This window comes from Leopardus geoffroyi, chromosome E1 (assembly GCF_018350155.1).
Source record: "Leopardus geoffroyi isolate Oge1 chromosome E1, O.geoffroyi_Oge1_pat1.0, whole genome shotgun sequence".
In the NCBI taxonomy this organism is placed as follows: Eukaryota; Metazoa; Chordata; class Mammalia; order Carnivora; family Felidae; genus Leopardus; species Leopardus geoffroyi.
The window spans coordinates 38,313,453-38,333,186 of record NC_059330.1 but is presented as its reverse complement, the minus strand read 5'-3'; the positions used below and the strand labels follow the sequence as shown (position 1 = coordinate 38,333,186).

Sequence of the window (19,734 nt, the reverse complement as noted above, 5' to 3'; positions counted from 1 at the left end):
TGTGATAAGTGCAAAAAGAATATGTTTGGAAAGGATAAACCTCCATAACAGTCTAACATATCTGAAAAACAATATTGTGCTTTGTGCTTACTAGTTTAGCTGGATTTAAGAGAGCCCCTGTAGTGATATAGTCCCACGTGAACACCACAAGTGTTGATAAATATGCTTTGTTGTTTTTGTTGTTGTTGTTGTTGTTGTTGTTGTTGTTGTTGTTGTTGGTTGACTATATTCTAAATCTATGTTAAGTAAATATATTCTTAGGGGAGAACATGGGACTGTAGCCATTCCCTGACTAAATAGCCAATAAAATGAGACTTTGGTACCTTTGGAATTGGGTTTAGTCATATGTTTGTTTCATTTTGTTTTGTCCTAAGTGAGGGATGTCCACTGTTGGAGCAATTAAACATTTCCTGGTGTGACCAAGTAACCAAGGATGGCATCCAAGCACTAGTGAGAGGCTGTGGGGGTCTCAAGGCCTTATTCTTAAAAGGCTGCACACAGGTAATACTCCATGTAGTGCTTGTGAATGTTAGAAGAACCATGGACTTTGTAGGCAGTCCAAAGATATTGGCTTGAGGAACATGTAGTTGTATATTATTGGCCAAAGATACATACTTACCAAATACTAAAATGTTTTCCTTAGAGTAAAAAAACCTAAGAATTAACATCTGACCAAAGAAATTTATGAGGGGAGGCAAGATGAGGAGAAAAAATCACACCACGCATCCACCTCAGGCAAGAAGGGTCTCTTGCAACTTAATCTGAAAAGGAAACTTGCCATGTTGTCATTGTCTGAGACCTTAAACTGGAGAGGCAAGGAAGCCAGCCTTAGTTAGCAATTTCGCTGGTTGTTTAACTACCAGGTTAAATGTGCCAAATATACAGAACCTACATTTTATAGTGTTGATGTTTACTTCCTGACAGTCACATTACAAATCCCAACATATTTTGTCATTAAAAATTTTTGCTATCTTCATATTTTACTGTGGAAAAAAAATAAGGAATTGACATGGCAGTGTCTGGAAGGAAATAATCAAAAGTGAGTTTAGAAGTGATTGACAAAGTAAGGCTAGGCTCTTAAGAAATTATTTTACTAATGCTTACTGAAACCATACCTTGGATGCCGTTAAAAGTGCCCTTACTCTTTGACCATGATGGGACGAGTTCCATTATTTGAAACAGAGCTTTGAAAGTGAGACTGCCTTAAAACAACAGCTTGAGCTTCTGGTTATTTATGGAATCCTGGAAAATATTGATTGGAATGCACCATTATACATTATAATCAATTACTTGCCATCTGTTCTCAGCACTGTACACATGGCACTGATCTTCCAGCAGCAGATAAACCGGATTCCTTTCTCAGCTCCTGCTCCCAAAAAGTTTGTTTTTAAAAAACTTTATATAGGAAGCATAGAAGTGTGAAAATTATTTTAGCTTCATAATCCCTGAACAAAATGCTGTGAGGCATATTTAATTTATCAGAAGAAAAATCCATAAACATTAGGCAGTGTTTATTTTATCTTTTCCTTGATTTGGTGATCATATGAATTTGATGTGGTTGGAACTGATGAAAAATACTGATAACCATACTAATGATATGAAGTCCACCTTTCTGTGATCACAGGTCATTGTTTCTGATTCATTGTTCTTTGAAATTTGGTTGGCTGTATTTAGAATGTATTAATGAATGTATACATTCCTAAATCTTTATCCCTTGAAACAATGTTAGTAATCATATTTTCTCTTTTTAATCTTTCTAGCTAGAAGACGAAGCTCTCAAGTACATAGGTGCACACTGTCCTGAACTGGTGACTTTGAACTTGCAGACTTGTTTAGTAAGCAGTCCTTCCCACATTCTTTTGTATTAGTAATTCATATCAGTAATATTGTAAGAGCTTTAGTCATCAAGACCAGTGGTTATTCTACTTCAATCCTGGGGACACTGTAAACACACAGATGATTCTTTGCATGTTTAACAATAGTCACTCCTGAGGGTTTTAACAGAGATAATATAGAAGGTAGCTCTTGCAGACTTCCAAATAAGCTGACTGTAACTCCACCCCCTTTTCTTTTTTTCTTTTCAAAGTGAATTATTCACAAACTTCAGTACTTAAAATATTTTTGGTAAATTAATTGCAGTCAGATCAATTAACATCTATCATTGGGTCATAACTATTGGGAACCACTGATCCAAACAGATGACAAGCAAAATGTACTCTTTAAAAATTTTTAATTTCCAAGTAGTATTCGTAGTTCACATTTGGCTTGTTTAGACTATCAGCTTTTTTGTGTCTATCCCCAAACCCCTGCATTTTGCTCAGAGAATTTGCTGAAACCACTCAGGTTCCTACAACATTGACAGTACACATTTAGCTTTTCTCTCTTGCCTGGAAAATTACATACATGTGTTGCCTTGGCATGAGAGCCTCTCGTTGCAATGGAAAAGAGTTGATGAGGGCTTTCCTTGTTTTTACTAAAACTTCTTCTCATTATACCCTTCTCTTGTTTGATTACCTGAAACTTGAGAGCATAGTGGTTGTTTAGTTTAAGGGTGACACATAAAGGGCCATATTTTGTGCAAGTGAAGCAACCTCCCCTTTCAAGCCCTTAAGGGATGGTTCTGATAATGATCTGCTCAGGAGGCTCCTGAAGACTGAGTTAAAGGAATGACATTCCTTTTAATTCTGATCACCCCTTCCTTTTAATTCTGACTGTCATAGTTACTATCAGAATTTGCCTAATTTCATTTATGAAACCAAAATATTTGGCCTGACAGGAAGAGCTTATACAACTGTTGTAAACATGAAACCATCACCTTACGGTGATAGGAAGAAACTGTTCTTAGGCATCTTCAGATTCTGTTTGTACACACAGATACACAGAGATACACTAGATACACTCCATAGATGTTTGTGTGGATATATGTTACACATACATTCACACAACCATATAAATACATACCCTACCTACCATTTGCTGTTTTAGTTTCACTTCCTTTATCCTTTCAGCAGACAGAAAGTGCAGGTGGTAAGCGTAAAGAACCAGTTCTGTCATCAGTTTATTTTACTCTTTCCCTTCACCCAGATCTTAGGGCATAAGTCATCCCTTCCGTAGAATGTGATGAAATGATTCTCATTCCTAAGACTTCATGTGTCTGCCCAAAACTGTTGAAGTGACCAAAGTACATTCTTGAGCCATTCTCTTTTTCTGGACTAATTTGAAAACATAAAAGTTTAGTAAATTTTATTCTTTCTAAAATTTGAAGTATTGGTACATATGACTTTCCTCAACTTTCTTCCTTAGTAATCCCTTATAGATTTTAAAACATTAAGAAGGAAAAGGCAGCACAGCCCTATAAAACTTTCCTAATATTATATGACACAAGTTCTCATTGGCCTGGTAAATATGCATGTTTATCAATTGCTGTTTCCCCTTTACATTTCAATTATCCTTGTTTAGTAATAACATACATCACACTTGTATGAAAGTTACTTCCACATGTGTTGATCTTCATTAATTTATCCTCAAGATAAATCTTATATCTGCCTTAGCATCCATTTTTTATCTGTATCTTGTTTCAATTATGCAATATTGAGAATATACTGATTTAAGCAGTGAATATTTAAAGCTTGATTTTTTTTTTTTCAGTTGTCCTGGCAACCTAAGGACACTGACTGAACAGAGATGACAGGAGAGCTTTATTCTGAGGCTTATACAAAATTTGTGAAACTAACAGGACAAATTGAAGTGCTAATCATATCCTACATGTTAAGATGTTTATATATGGCATCTTTTTTTTTTTTAGTGTAACATCTTGCTGTGTCCTTTTTATTTTAGAATAATTTAAAACATACAAAATTACATTTGGTTGATCACAGCTGTTTATCTCCATAAATGAGTATATTCTTTATATTATACAACTAAAATAAATAAATAAATGGATCTGGGGTTGATATGAAGTTGCAACTGTCATCCATAGGTTGTTTTATTTTTTCAGTAACTTAATATCAGTGTCAATTTTGAACTTAGAAATACATTTATACTGCTGTGCTTGCCTGTTTTCTAGGTTTTAAAGTCATGTAATTGAATCTACCCCACGATGTACCTCATGCTGTTCCCAATCCCGTTAGGTTACAAGAATCCCATTATAGCTTCCTCCTTTTACACCAAAAATGAGCACTGGGGCGCCTAGCTGGCTCAGTCAGTAGAGCATATAACTCTTGATCGCGGGGTCATGAGTTCAAGACCCACGTTGGGCATGGAGCCTACTTAAAATAAATTAAAATGAAAAAAATAAGCACAGATTTTCTCACAAACTAAATCAAAAGGAACTGAGAAGGAGAAACAAAGTGTATTCATTTTCTTTTAGGTCTACTACCTAATTAATATTAAGCTCTATTTTATTTCTTTTTGGTGCTTATTTTCAGAGGTAACATTTTTTTCCTTTTCTTCTAATAAATAACTAATATCTATGGGATTTTTTTTTTTTGCTCTTATTTATTTATTTATTTATTTTTTTAGCAAATCACAGATGAAGGTCTCATTACTATATGCAGAGGGTGCCATAAGTTACAGTCCCTCTGTGCCTCCGGCTGCTCCAACATCACAGATGCCATCCTGAATGCTCTAGGTCAGAACTGTCCACGGCTTAGGTAAACATTTCTTGTTTAGCTCAAAAAATCATGGGAAAGGAACAAAGGCCTTCTTCACCCAAATTTATTTCTTTGGAACTTTGAGATTTTTAAGGTAGACACTACAAGGCTACCCTTTTAGATGCCCAGCTACTTGCTTTGTACCTCATTCGATTACATGTAATTGGCCTAAACCAAAGGGTAATAGTCCCCATTTCCTACTTCTTGCTATCTAGACTAGAAAAAAAAAACAAACATTTTATTTCATTACTTGTCTTATTAAACTTTCATATAATTCATTTCTGAAGAAAGTTTTTAAAGGCCTACCCCTGTGGTTATTTGTATTGTGGTAATGATGCCCGGTACATAGAAGAAAGTATTTTTTAAAAAAGCCCTACAGGAAAACTTCCTTTGTGCTCAAGATCTTTTAGAGCAAAGCTTATTTCTCTATGGTTCCTCCTTTCTGCCAAAATATAGGATTGGCTGAATATTTACTAAGAATGCTGTTAGCATACACATGGTTTCAAACCCAAACTGATTTTGTAAAAGCCCACAACACACTGTTTCATAATAAATAGGGATTATCCCCATATACCTGTTTTGTTTTTAAAACAAAACTTTTATTTTACTTATATGTTAGACATGTTGACCATTGTTGTAAGGGATTTACAAATATTAATTCATTTAATCCACAGAATACCATATTAGCACTGTTACTGTCTCCATAATATAGATGAGAAAACTGAAGCCCAGAGAGGTCAGATAACCTGTTCAAGGTCTCACAGCTAGTGAGTTCAAGAGCAAGATTCAAACCCAGGCAGCCTGGCTCCAGAACCAGAAAACCTCTTGTCTTACATATAATAATCATTGTAAACCAATATAACTTCATTAAAGCTTTTTGTAGTCACCTGGCCAGGAGCCTGACCATCATTATTGAAAGAAAATTTGCCTAGATTATCAAAATTCCTTGATAGATCATAGACTTGGTCAGAATTAATAATGTCAGAGGCCTGGAGCTAAGGAGGTAGCCAAACTTCTCCCTAAAAATCTTACACTTTACCTTTTTCCCATTTGAAGAGAGAACTGTTCAGCTCCTTATTACTTCATGGCTTATTTTATTGTTCGAACAGAAAAGCTCTCAAATATGATAATCAAAAGTTCAGTCAGATCATGTTTTCCCAGTAGATATATATAGCATTCATTTCTTAATGATTTTTGATAATGATTTCTTATACTGTGGCTTTATTTGTTTCAACTTACGTAGTAAGTAATTTGTAAGCAGATATAAAAATATTCTTTGGTACTGTCACACAGACACCACCAAAGTTTTCACAGAAAGGAGCTACTTTTGATTCCCCAGTCCTGTGGTTGGCATTTAGGTTGGTGTTTAGCAGTTCCTGAGTAGGAGAGTTGTCTGCCAGCTCAGTTTCCCTCTCCTCTGGGCCTCCCTGGGAGCCTGTGGGAGGAGGCAAGAAGCTTAAGGGTATTTTTTCATAAGTATGGAATTTCATACTTGGTACAGGCCTGTAATTAACCAGTCCCTTCATAGAATTTTTAAAAGCTATTTAAATCTGAGTGAACCTACATGTAAAATAGGGAAAGAGAATAATTTACTTGAGCAACAGATTAATTGAAACAGAGTATTTATCTCCATTTCCTTTGTTTTCTAGGAGCAGGCTGCCCTCTGGGGGTAAGCAGTATGCCATCAAGAAGGCTTTTAAATGCATTTTTCATGCATTTTGGCATTAACTACAAGCTTCTATTATATTCTTCTGATTGCATCACCCTGAATTGTGGTATTTACAGGACCACTTTATGATGACTCCATGAAAATGAGTGGCAAGATCTGTATACAGACTTGCTTAGCTGTTAATGTCACTATAGTATGCAGTGCCTAGGGAATAGGAGGTTGTTTTCTTAAATTCTTGCTGTTTTTAATAAACCCAGTTTTCAGGGAACAAGGGCTTGACTTTCACTTTTTTTTTTTTTTTTTTTTTATAACAGAATATTAGAAGTGGCAAGGTGTTCTCAATTAACAGACGTAGGCTTTACCACTCTGGCTAGGGTAAGTATTTTCTCCAGGTTCTGTAGGTTTGGTTTGGGATTTTTCTTTCAGAGGAGTGAACAATGAGGGAAAAGTAGAAAGGCAGCAGAATTGAGGGTGTGGGATGTGAGGGAACTTCTCTGTGGCTCGTGTTCCTGAGCATTCTCATGCTGCAGCTATAGGCCTGTGGAATACAAACTGCTCTGGAAATACAGACGTGCGTTGGAGGACATGATGCTCCTTCATGAGACTTGATTTGTCACATTTTCATTAGATGGTAAACTAAGCAGGGACTTTCTCATGCTTCATGAAAGAAATTCTTGGTTACTTGGTATGCGACTGGTGGGTGAGAGTGTTGTTGAAAGAAATGGATAAGCCCAATTTTAAATGGAGGTGGCTTAAGATTTTTTGTGTTCTCCAGAATATGTTAATCCTTGGAATGGTTTATAAATCACTGTATGTATAATAATAGCATTTAAAATTATATTGTCTTTAACCAGTATAATGGAACATGGGGAAGGACCTTTGCTTTCAGGCAGATTGATGGAACATTAATTGGTCGGGGGCAACATATGGCATAACTAAATCGGGACATAAAGCTTACCTTTCAGTCTTCCAAAGAAAATAATTTTCATCAAATTATTTATGGTTAGAAGGCTCTGTACTAGCTTGGTATTAATGTTCAGGGAATTTATTCCCGTGGACTTGTAAGGTGTTAGATACTTTAAATGTAGAATAATTAAGAAATTTCACTGTGATCGAGGCCTTTTAAAATGTGTAATTAATGGAATAAGGCAGAAAGTGTCATTAGAATGACACCTCTGAGTTATAGGAGGTTGTTATAGGAATAAGTCTGAAAGTTAAGATTTTGTCGGTGTATTTAATACTACTTCTGGCCTTAAATTTTCCCATGTTTTAAATGTTTGAGCTATAATGTTTGGTTTTGTATTTTGTAGAATTGCCATGAGCTCGAAAAGATGGACCTGGAAGAGTGTGTTCAGGTAAGAATGTGGATTTTTACTCAGAAATGCAGTATGATAGAAACTTACATACTATGTGCACAGCAGAACTTTCAGTTCCTTACCCTAATGTCATGGAGTGCCTGCAGCATTGCTGACTCTCCATTTATTGTGGTCTCCTCTAGGCATACCAGGCAGAGGTACTGTGATATATGTGGTAAAGAACTAGAAAAATACATGCCATCAGTATAGTTACCAGTGGAAAGAAAGAAGACCCAAGTATTCAGGCCATAAAGATGTTTAAATGTTTCCTTAGACCTACAGGGTTGTAATTCTAGTAAATAATTAAAGCTCCCATCACATTGGCAATATAGCACTGCCTTTTTTTTTTTTTTTTTTTTTTTTTTAAAGCTTAATGAGACCCTGGAGCCCTTACATCATTAGCCCTGGAAATCTGACTCTACCCATTGGGCAGACAGACTGACCAGATACTGCCTTACGAACAATTTCTTTTATTACCAGTTTTTAAAGCTTTGAGATTATTAATTGATTGGGGAGAAATTTTGAAGGGGCACTCCTACTCCTAAAAAGAAGATAGAGTAATAAATTTTTTTATAGTAAAAATAAAGGAAAGAGACTCCAGTAATTATAGAAGTCAGTTTTTTCTAAAATACTTGTTATCCAGACACTACTTAGCAGCTATTCTTACTAAACTAAAACTTGTTCACATCCATCTATCTTTTGCACTTGCCTGAGTGTCCCATGTGTCCTCCCCAGTGTTGCTCCTTCTGAGTGATGTGCACATGCCTGCCTTCCCCAACCTTTCACCCCCCACCATTTCTTAACCCCTGTGAAGCTCTGTATGTTATCATCATCATCATCATTTCAGAGTTGGAGGGACATTTGAAAAGAAGCACTGATTTACTTTCCAGCCTAAGATAACTATAAAAGACTGTTCTTCCTTCAAGAGTTCTGCTTCTTGAATGTTCATAGCTAACCCAGAGTCCCGCAGCCCCCTTCTGCCACCTTTGGGAAAATACCTGACACCCAGTTTATCAATTCAGAGTTAATGGCATGACTTATAAAATATAAGCCAAATATATATTCTTAAAAATTTGAGGATATTCCCACATTAAATTTTTTTATGGAGCAGTGTCTTCTGATTCTTTTTTGTGGTTGTTCTAAGGAGGTAGAACAAAGTCCAATGGATAGAAACTACAAGGGGACAGATTTTCATTCATTTCAGAAACAAAGGATTTTCAATAGACTATTCTTTGAATAGTCAAAGATGAAAATTAGAGATGACTAGATGTGTTCAAACCTGCCTGGATAGATTCTCAAAGAACAGGTTCAGGTAGCTGATGGGATTTCAACCTTAGGTTCTGTTATTTGATGATTAATATCAGGATATCAGTCTAGGGGCGCCTGGCTGGCTCAGTCAGTAGAGCATGCGACTCTTAATCTCAGGGTCACAAGTTCAAGCCCCACATTAGGCATGGAGCCTACTTTAAAAAAGCGGGGGGGTGGGGTATCAGTCTAGAATACAAGTGTACTCAAGAATAAGGTACGGCCATGAGGCTTTTTTGGAATTATACCTATAATAAACTTCTGTGTTTCTTTCAGATAACAGATAGCACATTAATCCAACTTTCTATACACTGTCCTCGACTTCAAGTATTGGTGAGTTTGACTTTTCGAAAGTTTTGTGTTCATTGGATTCAATCAAAACCCAACTCTTACTTTACTCTTGGTGTCTGGCTACCATTGTGGGAAAGCATATTTCTCCAAATTGCCAATTTACAGAGGACCAAAGGATTATGTTGTCAGTACTTAGAGATTGAAAAGTGACATGAAGAGTATGAAATCGCCCTCCCACGTGAATTATACTTCAGCCTGAATGATGCTAAATTTCAGAGATCCAGGGGACAAAATGGCCCCAAATTCAATTTGCTTCACTTGAGACTAATAGGTCCTGTAAAACAGAACCAATCAAGGCTTTACTAGGGGTGTTCTGTGCTACTGTTTCCAGTAATACTGTGGGAAAGCATTCTGCTTGACTTGCTTGTGTCCAGGCTCATTTTTGTGTGTACTTAGTGCCATATTACTATCCAAAATTGAGATAAGGGGTTCTGAGTTTCACATGGAGGAACCAGGAATTTAAGGAAAACTGGTAAAGAGACTTATGTGAAGAGATGACCACACCTAACAGGTGTAAGAATCATCTTCAGTTAATTAGCTGCTTGGGCATTCCCCTGTATCAGATATTCAGTGTTTAGTCCAAATTCCAGAAAATTTTATTCAAGAAAAGCTTGAGGCCCCTTTGCCTCTGTAGAAAAGTGTTCATTTGTGTATGGGGGTGCATATGTTATTTTGTTTATGAACTATTTCACAGTCGTTGCATGCATTCACACAGTGTATTTAGAATCACACATAGAAATGTCAGTCATTGATTGTGAAAAGCAGAACCCCAGCAGCTCTAGTTTGCTCTCATTTTACCACATGGATCTAGTGATGGCTCCATATACATCAAAATCCAACCCAGAAGGTTTCCTTCCCGACTGTGCACAGGCCAATGGCTAGAAAAACACCATGAGATGTTTCAGTGACCTTCCTTGCTCTATTTGGCTGCAGAGTCTGTCTCACTGTGAGCTGATCACAGACGATGGAATTCGTCACCTGGGGAATGGAGCCTGCGCCCATGACCAGCTGGAGGTGATTGAACTGGACAACTGCCCACTAATCACAGATGCTTCCCTGGAGCACTTGAAGAGTTGTCACAGCCTTGAGCGGATAGAACTCTATGACTGCCAGCAAATCACACGGGCTGGGATCAAGAGACTCAGGGTAAAGATGGCTGCACACTTTCCAGCTCTAGTGCTCTCCGCACCCTTTCCTTCTTTTGTTTCTTTTTTTTTTTTTTTCCTCCTTTATTTCCTTTTCTGTTTTTGTTCTAGATTTAGATTTCTGTGATTTTTATATTTACTTGGACATTTAGCAAAGAGGAAAAAATGGAGAGCAAATGCAAGGATAGATAGTTTTTACCTGTTGTTCTAGATGGAAATTTAGTAGGAAAATAGCCACTGAGGGATAAAAAAGTAGGTCTCCTCCCAGCATAGTTTCTCCAATAATGTCCAGGGCTCAATAACATACAGAGTCAAAAACACGTGCCACAGTCAGGAAAGAAAGGAATAACATAAAGAAAATATTTAGTTAGATGGGATTTAAGAATTTAATTTGTATTTTTCTTTCACATCAAACCCTTTTTCTGGTGTCCTTATTTTTTAAGACAACAAATGGATTTAAGAGGTTTTTTTTTTTCACCTTTTCTTTTAGCCCCATCCTCCATAATAAAGAGACCCATGCATAGCCAAATGACTGGAAGACAAGTTGCTAACAAGGAGGTTATAAAAGGCTGGATGAATCTATATGTTAGATTATTCAGCTCGACAGACATTTATTGAAACATCTGTTTCACACCTGCTGTGGGAAGGGCACTGTGCTTAGTTAGGCCCTTACAGCCAATGTCTAAAAACATCCATGTTGGCCATATGGCATCTGAGTACATAAAGGAGACCAAACCTCATCTTGAGATCCAGTTGGCCTTAGTTCCTCCTCTCCCTTCAGACCTAGAGGACTGAAAGCGTAACCGCAATGGGGAGGCCTTGGCAGCCATATTCCTTCTACACCACAAGGAGAGAGCCACAGACCAACCAGAGCCTCTTCTATGGCCTCCCTACAGTAGGGTTCCTAGACCTGCCTGGCTGTCCAAAATCTCTTCCATCTCTGAGTTCTCAAGACTTTTTTTGTCTATTCTTCAAATCATCATTTAGCATTTTTGTACTTTAATTTAGCTATTTATGTCTAGACTGTTAAGTTCCTTAGGAGCAGGATCTCCATGTTGACCATCTTTGTATCCCTCTTATGTTAACTAGCACAGTATCTTGAACATGGTAGCAATTCAGAAACTATTTATGTAGTAAAAACTGGAAGTGTTTTGTTAAAAGAGGATAGTGAGGTTTTATCAGAAGAAACATCCATCAACTTCCAATGACTTAGAAAAAATTATTTATTTAAAAAAATTTTTTTAATGTTTATTTTTGAGAGACAGAGATGGAGTATGAGTAAGGGAGGGGCAGAGAGAGAGAGGGAGACACAGAATCAGAAGCAGGCGCCAGGCTCTGAACTGTCAGCACATAGCCTGACATGGGGCTAGAACTCACAAACCACAAGATCATGACCTGAGCCGAAGTCTGACGCTTAACCGACTAAGCCACCCAGGCGCCCCAGAAAAAATTATTTTAAGCTTATATAGTTGCTTTCAACTTTGGGAATCCAAGTAGGAATCCCTTTGGGACAGGTTAAGAGATTAGTATGAAGTTTTTCCCCAGTTTTACTATTATGGAAACGGGTACCAAGGTTATGTGAGCTGTTTAGTCATTTAGAATAACATGGGATACTACAAAGCAGAACCCAGGCCTCTCAACATCCTGACCAACTGGTACTTAGCCTCTGCCTTGCTTTCATCTTCACTCAGCCCCTCAACCTTTTTTCTGAAAAGCAACATTGCTCTGTTTAAGCCCTCTCTCTTAGTAATGTTTCTGTCTTGTTTCAGACCCATTTGCCCAATATTAAAGTCCACGCCTACTTCGCACCTGTCACTCCACCCCCGTCAGTAGGGGGCAGCAGACAGCGATTCTGCAGATGCTGCATCATCCTATGACAATGGAGGTGGTCAACCTTGGTGAACTGAGTATTTAATGACACTTCTAGAGTTACAATGGAGTCTCCAGTGGAAGCAACCCCAGTGTTCTGGGCAAGGGTTACAAAGTGAGGGCAGCGTCCAGATCCCCGAGGCACACATAACATGCACACCCATCCTCACCCCCACCTTCTAGTTCTGTGACCAGGGGACTGAAGCCCATGCCGGCTTTATCAAGTGGATTGGTGAAACTTAACCATTCCTGTTGGACATGCCAAGAAGAAAATCATAGGCAAGGTAGAGGGAAGGGGGCATTCCAGCAAACCCAGTGTTATTGATATTGCAATTTCTTCATTTTGTTAAGGGGTTTCTTTGGTGATTTTGGAACAGCAACTGCAGTCCTCCAGGGTCAAGGAAAGCATAGAAAAACAGTATATGTTATATCCAGGGACCAGAAAGAAAATTTCTTTGCATCCTATAAATGATAGCCATCCATCGTGAGATGACTACAGAGCTTCTCTGCTTCCTTGTTCCCATGCCAACATGCTGAGCATGCTCACAAAGAAGGCTCATCCATTCCTCCTCCTGTGTTTAAGTATTTGGCCCAGAGGTTTCCTAAATGGTTGCGCTGAAATCGCTGTGGTCCAAATGTGCTTACTCACTCAAATTGTCACTCTCGGTAGCACACTTGTGCACCTGTCTTTCGTTCTTTGTTGCTCCCTCCTGCACTCTTGCTCAGTCTGTCACCTGTTCATAGTCTGCTTACTCACACTCAATTGTTACTCTTTTGCTGTTGTGTTTACAGTGTGCATTTTGGATGATTAGTTGGGGTTACCAAACATTTTTAAAAAAGACATTATCAATAAATATTTTTTTAATTCTAAATTTTACCATTAGGGGACCCTGCCTGAATCTTTGCCAACCTGAAGAGAAACTATAACAAAAATAAGAAATGTTATGAGAAGAAATTGAGCTAAAACTATTTTGACGAAAACAAACTTTGCCTTTTGGTTTCTGTTATACCTTCTGATATATAATAATACGCATGATATACCCAATATCCCCCTGCACATTTTTCCTTCCATCAAACTCCACTAACTTAATAAGGAGAGAGAAATGCATTATTAGTAAAGAATGGAATGGTGAATCCCAAAATTGAGCCTGAAGGCCCCCCTACCCACACTCAGACATGTCATATGTTCACTGAAATCGAGGTGTGAGTGGTATCATCCCTGATTTGTGTCTGTGAAGTTGTTTGCTTTAGTACGAATGCTGCTACAGTTGCTGTGCAGTCTAGCTGGTCAGTTTCTCTCCCCACCCCACCCCCCCATTTCAGCCTATCAGGGACACAAGAATGACCCTAGAATAGCTGGTCAACTATATGTCAGTGTTGGTGGTATATTTCAAATGTTGGCACCAGAACCACTTCAAAACCTGTCAACCATATCTCTCTTGTGCTCCAGACTTCCTGTGAATGAAATAGGGGGGTTACCAGGTGAAGGCTTTCGGGCAGGAGAAAGAAAACATTGAGAGGAAGTAGGGGGTTCTGCCCAGCATAGTCACCAGAGCCGAAGGCAGGTATTCAGTGCCCATGACTCAAAGAAGAGGCTTCCTTTCTTCTTCCTTCCTCCCCCCAAAAAAATCATAAAGGATGAGGGAAATAAGATGAGTTTCTCAAGTATGAGAAGTAGATTTCTAAACCCCAAGGTTGAACATCTTGTGTGATTTTTTAATAGGAATTTTTTTTGGTGGGGGTGGGGGGGTCTTTTAGGACATTATCGCGCAGTCTGCCATGATCTTAGATCATCTTCTGCATGACCTAGACTGTTATAAGTCTTGTTGTAATGCTGCAGGTGCTGGCTCTACCAGCATATGTAAGAATAAAGTAGAACTTTCTCCAAAAGCAATCAGATGAAAGGGTCCTAGAAATCTGTATGATTCACCATTATCTTGCATGTTAAATTTATTTTATTTAAAAATTTTTTTAATGTCTATTTATTTATTTTGGGAGAGGCAGAGAGAGAATCCCAAGCAGGTTCCGTGTTGTCAGCACAGAGCCCAACCCTGGGCTCAGTCTCATGAATCATGAGATCATGTCCTGAGCCAAAATCAAGAATCGGACGCTTAACCAACTGAGCCATCCAGACGCTCCTGCATGTTAAATTTAAAGGCTCAGATTTCTTCATTTCCCCTTCCCTTTATCTTCTTTTCAAATTATCATATGAGGAATATACTTGAAAATTTTTTTTATTTGAGCGTAGTCAACATAGGAATATACTTTTTAAAATGAGACTCATTGTTATACTCCATCCATACAAATACACACATATGCACGCACACTTCCAGATATGGTTAATAATATTCAGATCCCCAGGTCACTCATTCAAAACAAAAGTAAAAAGAAAAATATTTAGAGACCATCTGCTCTAACATATTATGGTTTGTTTTTTTTGTATTACCTGAACAAATTGACCATAAAACACTGATTGATTAGTGAGTATGGATTTAAAGTGCCCACTAGTTGAGACTATTAATACCTCTTTACTTAAAAAGTACATAAGTTTAAAACACCCTATTCACCAAAACACGAACAGCTTGGAAATGCCGTTTCTCAACCCAAAAAGTGTACCCACGTGCGAGTCCCTGGGGGCTTGCATGGGTGATCCCTCCCGTCTGGGCCAAGAACAATCAAGTGAGAGGAAAAAGGAGGGTGCAGCACTGGCTTGTATGTGGTCAGGCCTTGTTCCTTTCCAAGAAAACTTCAGCCCATCAAGGTTGGGAGGAAATATATTTTTTATGCCAGTCTGCAACCTATACCAGCTGATGAAATGTACCAGGACTTTGAGAATCCAGAACATGGTAAGTTTTGGATAAGTGGAAACGGTTCTGCCATCTGAACATAGTGCTTCCTGTCTCAATATCAGGGACACTTTTGAAAATTTAGTAAGGCTTCAGAGGTATAGGAAAACCTGTCCCTAGGAACAGCTTATTGGTCCATTTATCTGACTCCCAAGTCCCTGAACTTTATGCCTTCTATGATGAAAAAAAATTCAGAGTGAATGGAGAGATTTGGGATAAGTCAGAAGATACCCTCAAAGCTATTGCATAAACCTGCAGGTAGCCAGGAGGAATTAATCATTGTCTGTGTGGAGAACATTATTAACATTATTAAACACCCAGATCATCTCTTTTTAAAGCAGCCTTTCCCCCCTTTTTCCAGCATTATTTGCTACATCAATATCTTTTATAGCCTCTACATTGGCTCCATCAAGAAGGGACTTCCTGTCTGCCTGATTCCAGCCTTTTTTTTTTTTTTTTTGCTTTGACTTCTCCCATTTTCTTCTGATACCCATCCTTCTATTTAAAGCCTCCATCTCATTCCCAACGATGCTGCTGATTTGTCCTCAGTTGTCTCCAGTCTAGCTTCCTCTTTGGGTTTTTGTCCTGATCTAGGCAAAGTCTCCTGGGCAGCCCTGAATTCAGTAACTGTCGTGTGCCTCAGGCCATTTTTCACTGGGTTGTCTCGGACATTTGCTCACCAAATTTGAAATCAAGCTGTTGGATATGAGGAATCAAGCTGTTGGATATGAGGAATTAAGGAGACCTGGCTTCATCTTTTTTTCCCCTAATATTTGGAATATGAAAGCACATTGTGCTCTTTGTAAAAAATGTTGTCTCCTCCTAGTCTGCTCTTTAGTGGATGTAAAAGTATTTCTTAAATGGTCTTTGTAAATTTCCACATTCATTACGTTGATTTAGCAGACCTATAAGTCAGAAATTTTACATATTCCTTATATCACATATTTTAGAGGGAAACCTGGCAAGTATTTTTAATGATGCTTTATTTGGGGCTCTCCAAACCATTTGAACTGTTCAATACAGCTATAACACTACAGCAGTCAAGTTCTTTTATTTCTCCTAATTGTCTTGTAAAATACATTGTTACCAGTTTGATAGCCCACTAATGCCGTGGTGGGGTGGGGGTGGGGGGCACTAAACAAGGTGTGCAGTGGAACTTGTCCAGGTCTGAAATTGTAGGGAAGTGTGAGAGTAGCATTGGAAGGAAGAGGGGACTTCCTGCCTGCCTGTGTGGGCAGCATATCCTTGGGTGACTGTGGTTTTGGAGAAGAGGAACGCTTGTAGATCATGGTTGACCCTTGGCCATTTAATGTTTATTGTGCTGAAAGTTTCAAACTGCATATGACAGTTGCTATCAGTGAGAGAGGAGGGGTTTAAAGGAAATGGGTCTGTTCTGCCTTTCCCTCCTTGTGTGCATGGTTTAAGATTAGGTTTCTAGCCCCATTGCGCATCCTGGCTGACGGATTCTTTCAGTGGTATGCTTTGAGGTTATGGAACAGTTTTTTAAGAGATTGCCTTCCTATCTGCCCACCAGTTCTAGGATCTTTAATCACCTCAAACCCAGGCAGTGTGAGTTAGTGGAGTCTTGTTTGAGAAGAGGTGAAGGATATTTGGTTGGAGGTCTGGAGGCAACCCTCCCCCTTACAATGATCTTGAACCAAAGATTCTCAAAGCAATAGGAGGATGAGGGGAAATATGGAATCTAAGCCTTTCCTCAGCTTTATTTCTATCCTAAATTTTAATTGTAATATTGGAAGATAGAGAAAACTATGTAAGACCATATCAGTAGGGTATAATTAACCCAGGTAATTTGGGAATAACATCTGGCTGTACCTGCTGTATTCAGGTGCCCTAACTTAACATCTGGTTCTCCAGCAAAGAACATGCCGCTCTAAGCTTCCCCTCTCACTTCATACAAACTCTCCCTGCCAGGAACTACCATTTGAGGCAAGTGAGTTTTCTGCATGAAGGGCTTCTGCAGCTCCCTTCACAAGGCAAGTCTACCTGTTTGTCCATTTTTATTCTTAGGACGTCAGCTCTCCATCTCTGAAGGCTTTGACCCTTCTTAGGAAAGTCAGTAAGAACCTCTCACCTGAGTCTGAGTAAATCTGTGGAGCCCAACAGAGTTACACTTAATTTTCAGCAGAAAAAAATTTGTTGGACAACCTCACATGTGAGATATTAAGAGAAATTCTGTAATGTGTTTATTCCATCTCTGCCTTATGTTTTTTTGAATAAGCCCTTAGTGGAGTTTGGTTCAAAAATGTTGTCTCTGTGCTTCCTCAGCCAAGACGTTTCACTGCCCTTTTAGGAAAAAGAACCATGAACAACCAAAACTATCAACTGACTCTTTCTATTTTCTATGTTTTTCAAAAAGTGTCTTGTTTTGAAGAACTGGGGTGGGAAAATGGTAGATAAGACTCATTCAGGTCTGGAACTGGGGCACTTTGCTTCAGGTACAAGCATCTATCCTGCCTCACACATGTGAGTAGATTTACTTTCCTCTCCATTCAATGAACTCCATGCCCTTCTTACTGGCAAGGAGGGCTTCTGTTTTCCACGCACCTAACCAGAGTCCTCCAGATGGGGATTGGCATCCCTGAAAGAACCTCCAGTGCTTCTGGGCATGGTTTTCACCGTGGTGAGAGTGGGTAGCCAGTAATTGAGAATCCCCACCCTAAGAAGAGATGGGAGAAGAAAGGGGTTCACACGCATACCCCAGGAACGCAGGGAAATCTTTGAAGTTACGTGTATTTTATTAAAGTGGAAGAAGAAAACTTTGCCCCACAAAGTTTCACTTGTCACTGTTGCTTACTACTTACTTTTACTAATTCAAATCTGTGTCGCACTGCTGCTCACACACGTGTTTCTTACCTTCGCCTAACCCTTCTCAGCCCCTGAAGTCACTGTTTTGTTTTTCTTTTTTCCCCTGGCACTAGCGAACGACAACCGAAAGTCTTAGAAAATCCTAACTTGAGAAGGAGTCTCTAACTGGCATGGTTTGATTAATTACTTTACCTGCCCCCACCCCCAAAGACGTGAATGACTTTCTTTCCTAGTGCTATATAATAGATCTGTAATAAGTGAAACCTTTGCTGCTACTTTTCTGGGTTTACATGTTTTTTCCTTCCCTTAAGAATAATTTCTTACCCGTGCTTCTCTGATGACTGTTAATTTCTAGTAAGTGCAGGAAGAGGTGAGCCTGAGATTTCTTCTCTTACTCCCCTCCTCACCTTACCCCCAAACTACATGCTAACCTCTAACATGCACAAGATCTGTGGGGTGGGGCTCAGCAGAAGCTACTAGTGTGTTTTCTTACCATGCTGCAGCTCTCAGAGCTGGCCCCTGAGGATCTGTGACTGCCCAGGCTCAAGGGTTACTGGAGGGGGAGAAAGGCCTTCTGCATTTTGCCTTTCTCCAAGTTTTAAGACTAAACCTTCAGCTGCTTCCCACCCTGGCCACCTCCTTTTTCCTACCAGGAATTGTTTCCAGGTAACCTGCCTCAGGCATTTCCCAGCTGCTCTCCTCACCCTTGCCCACCTCCCGGTGACCCTGAGAGCACAGACCTGTGCAGAGCTCAGAGAGCTGTGAGGACTATCCCTGCCTGTCAGACTCTGCCTGAGGACAGAGATGGGTGGGTAAATGGTGCTGCGGGAGAAATTTTTACCTTCAAACCAGGCTGTTCCATCCCTACACTATAACCCCCTCTGAAACCTCTCTCTGAGGGGACAAAAGGCAGAGGATGGTTGACTGGCAGGATCTGATCCCAAACATTGCTGTGGCCTAAGCCTCGGGCAGCCATTCGGCCTACCCTGGAGTGCTTCAGTGTGCAGGAGCTGCTGCTGGTTTCTCCACCGGGCCTGCCCCAGTGCGGCTGACACAGTTCCCTACTTGGTGACTTAACACCAGGTTCCATTAGCTGTCCAAGTGACTGTTTGCACCCAATACTTTTGGCGCTTGAGGATGGGGGGAGGGAGGGTTATTTAAAATAAAATCCGAGGTGGCAGTAAGGATTCCTTTTGCTTTAAAATCTTTGGACTAAAAGAAAAATGTTTTTTTATATATAAATATATAAAGTAAATTGTTATGTAACTATTATTGTTTCCTGTATGTTCTAATTTTGTTTTATGATGTAATTAAAGGAAATAAGCTGTGAAGACTTTTCATTTTGCTGCGGAAATAGCCTGTCTTGGAGCTACGATTCTTCTTGAACCCTAGAACTACAAAGGCTCCTGAGGCTGAATGATGGGGCATCTTTTTGGCATCCTTGTAGATATATAGATATATTTTTTAATACTCTTTAATAGTCTTTAGTAATTATTTAATAGCCTTAATACCTTTTTAATAGCCCTTATTTAATACCCTGAACTCCTTGTCTCTAAGAAAAACAGAAGACGTAATATAAATCAGTTTCTAAAAAACTTTGTTTTAACTCCTTTGACAGCAGTAATTCAACCTGAGGCCTCTATCTGTGCAGGGCATTGCCCTTCCCTTGACAAAGACAGAATGATGGTACAGTAGTACCATGGTTAAACAAACAAG

The 19,734-nt window shown here is 39.1% G+C and overlaps 1 protein-coding gene across 4 annotated transcripts in view; it reads left to right on the top strand.

Annotated features, from left to right (window-relative positions):
- The window catches only part of FBXL20 (F-box and leucine rich repeat protein 20), a 102,452-nt gene extending 83,103 nt beyond the window's left edge, over window positions 1-19,349 (top strand). For all 4 annotated transcript variants that reach the window (XM_045488673.1, XM_045488674.1, XM_045488676.1 and 1 more), the window contains exons 8-15: window positions 375-501; window positions 1,761-1,835; window positions 4,522-4,652; window positions 6,636-6,696; window positions 7,632-7,676; window positions 9,258-9,314; window positions 10,266-10,478; window positions 12,247-19,349. In XM_045488673.1, the coding sequence (XP_045344629.1) occupies window positions 375-501; window positions 1,761-1,835; window positions 4,522-4,652; window positions 6,636-6,696; window positions 7,632-7,676; window positions 9,258-9,314; window positions 10,266-10,478; window positions 12,247-12,354 (817 nt within the window). In that variant the 3' untranslated portion in view covers window positions 12,355-19,349. The remainder of the gene's footprint in view (window positions 1-374; window positions 502-1,760; window positions 1,836-4,521; window positions 4,653-6,635; window positions 6,697-7,631; window positions 7,677-9,257; window positions 9,315-10,265; window positions 10,479-12,246) is intronic.
- Window positions 19,350-19,734: the final 385 nt, after the last annotated feature.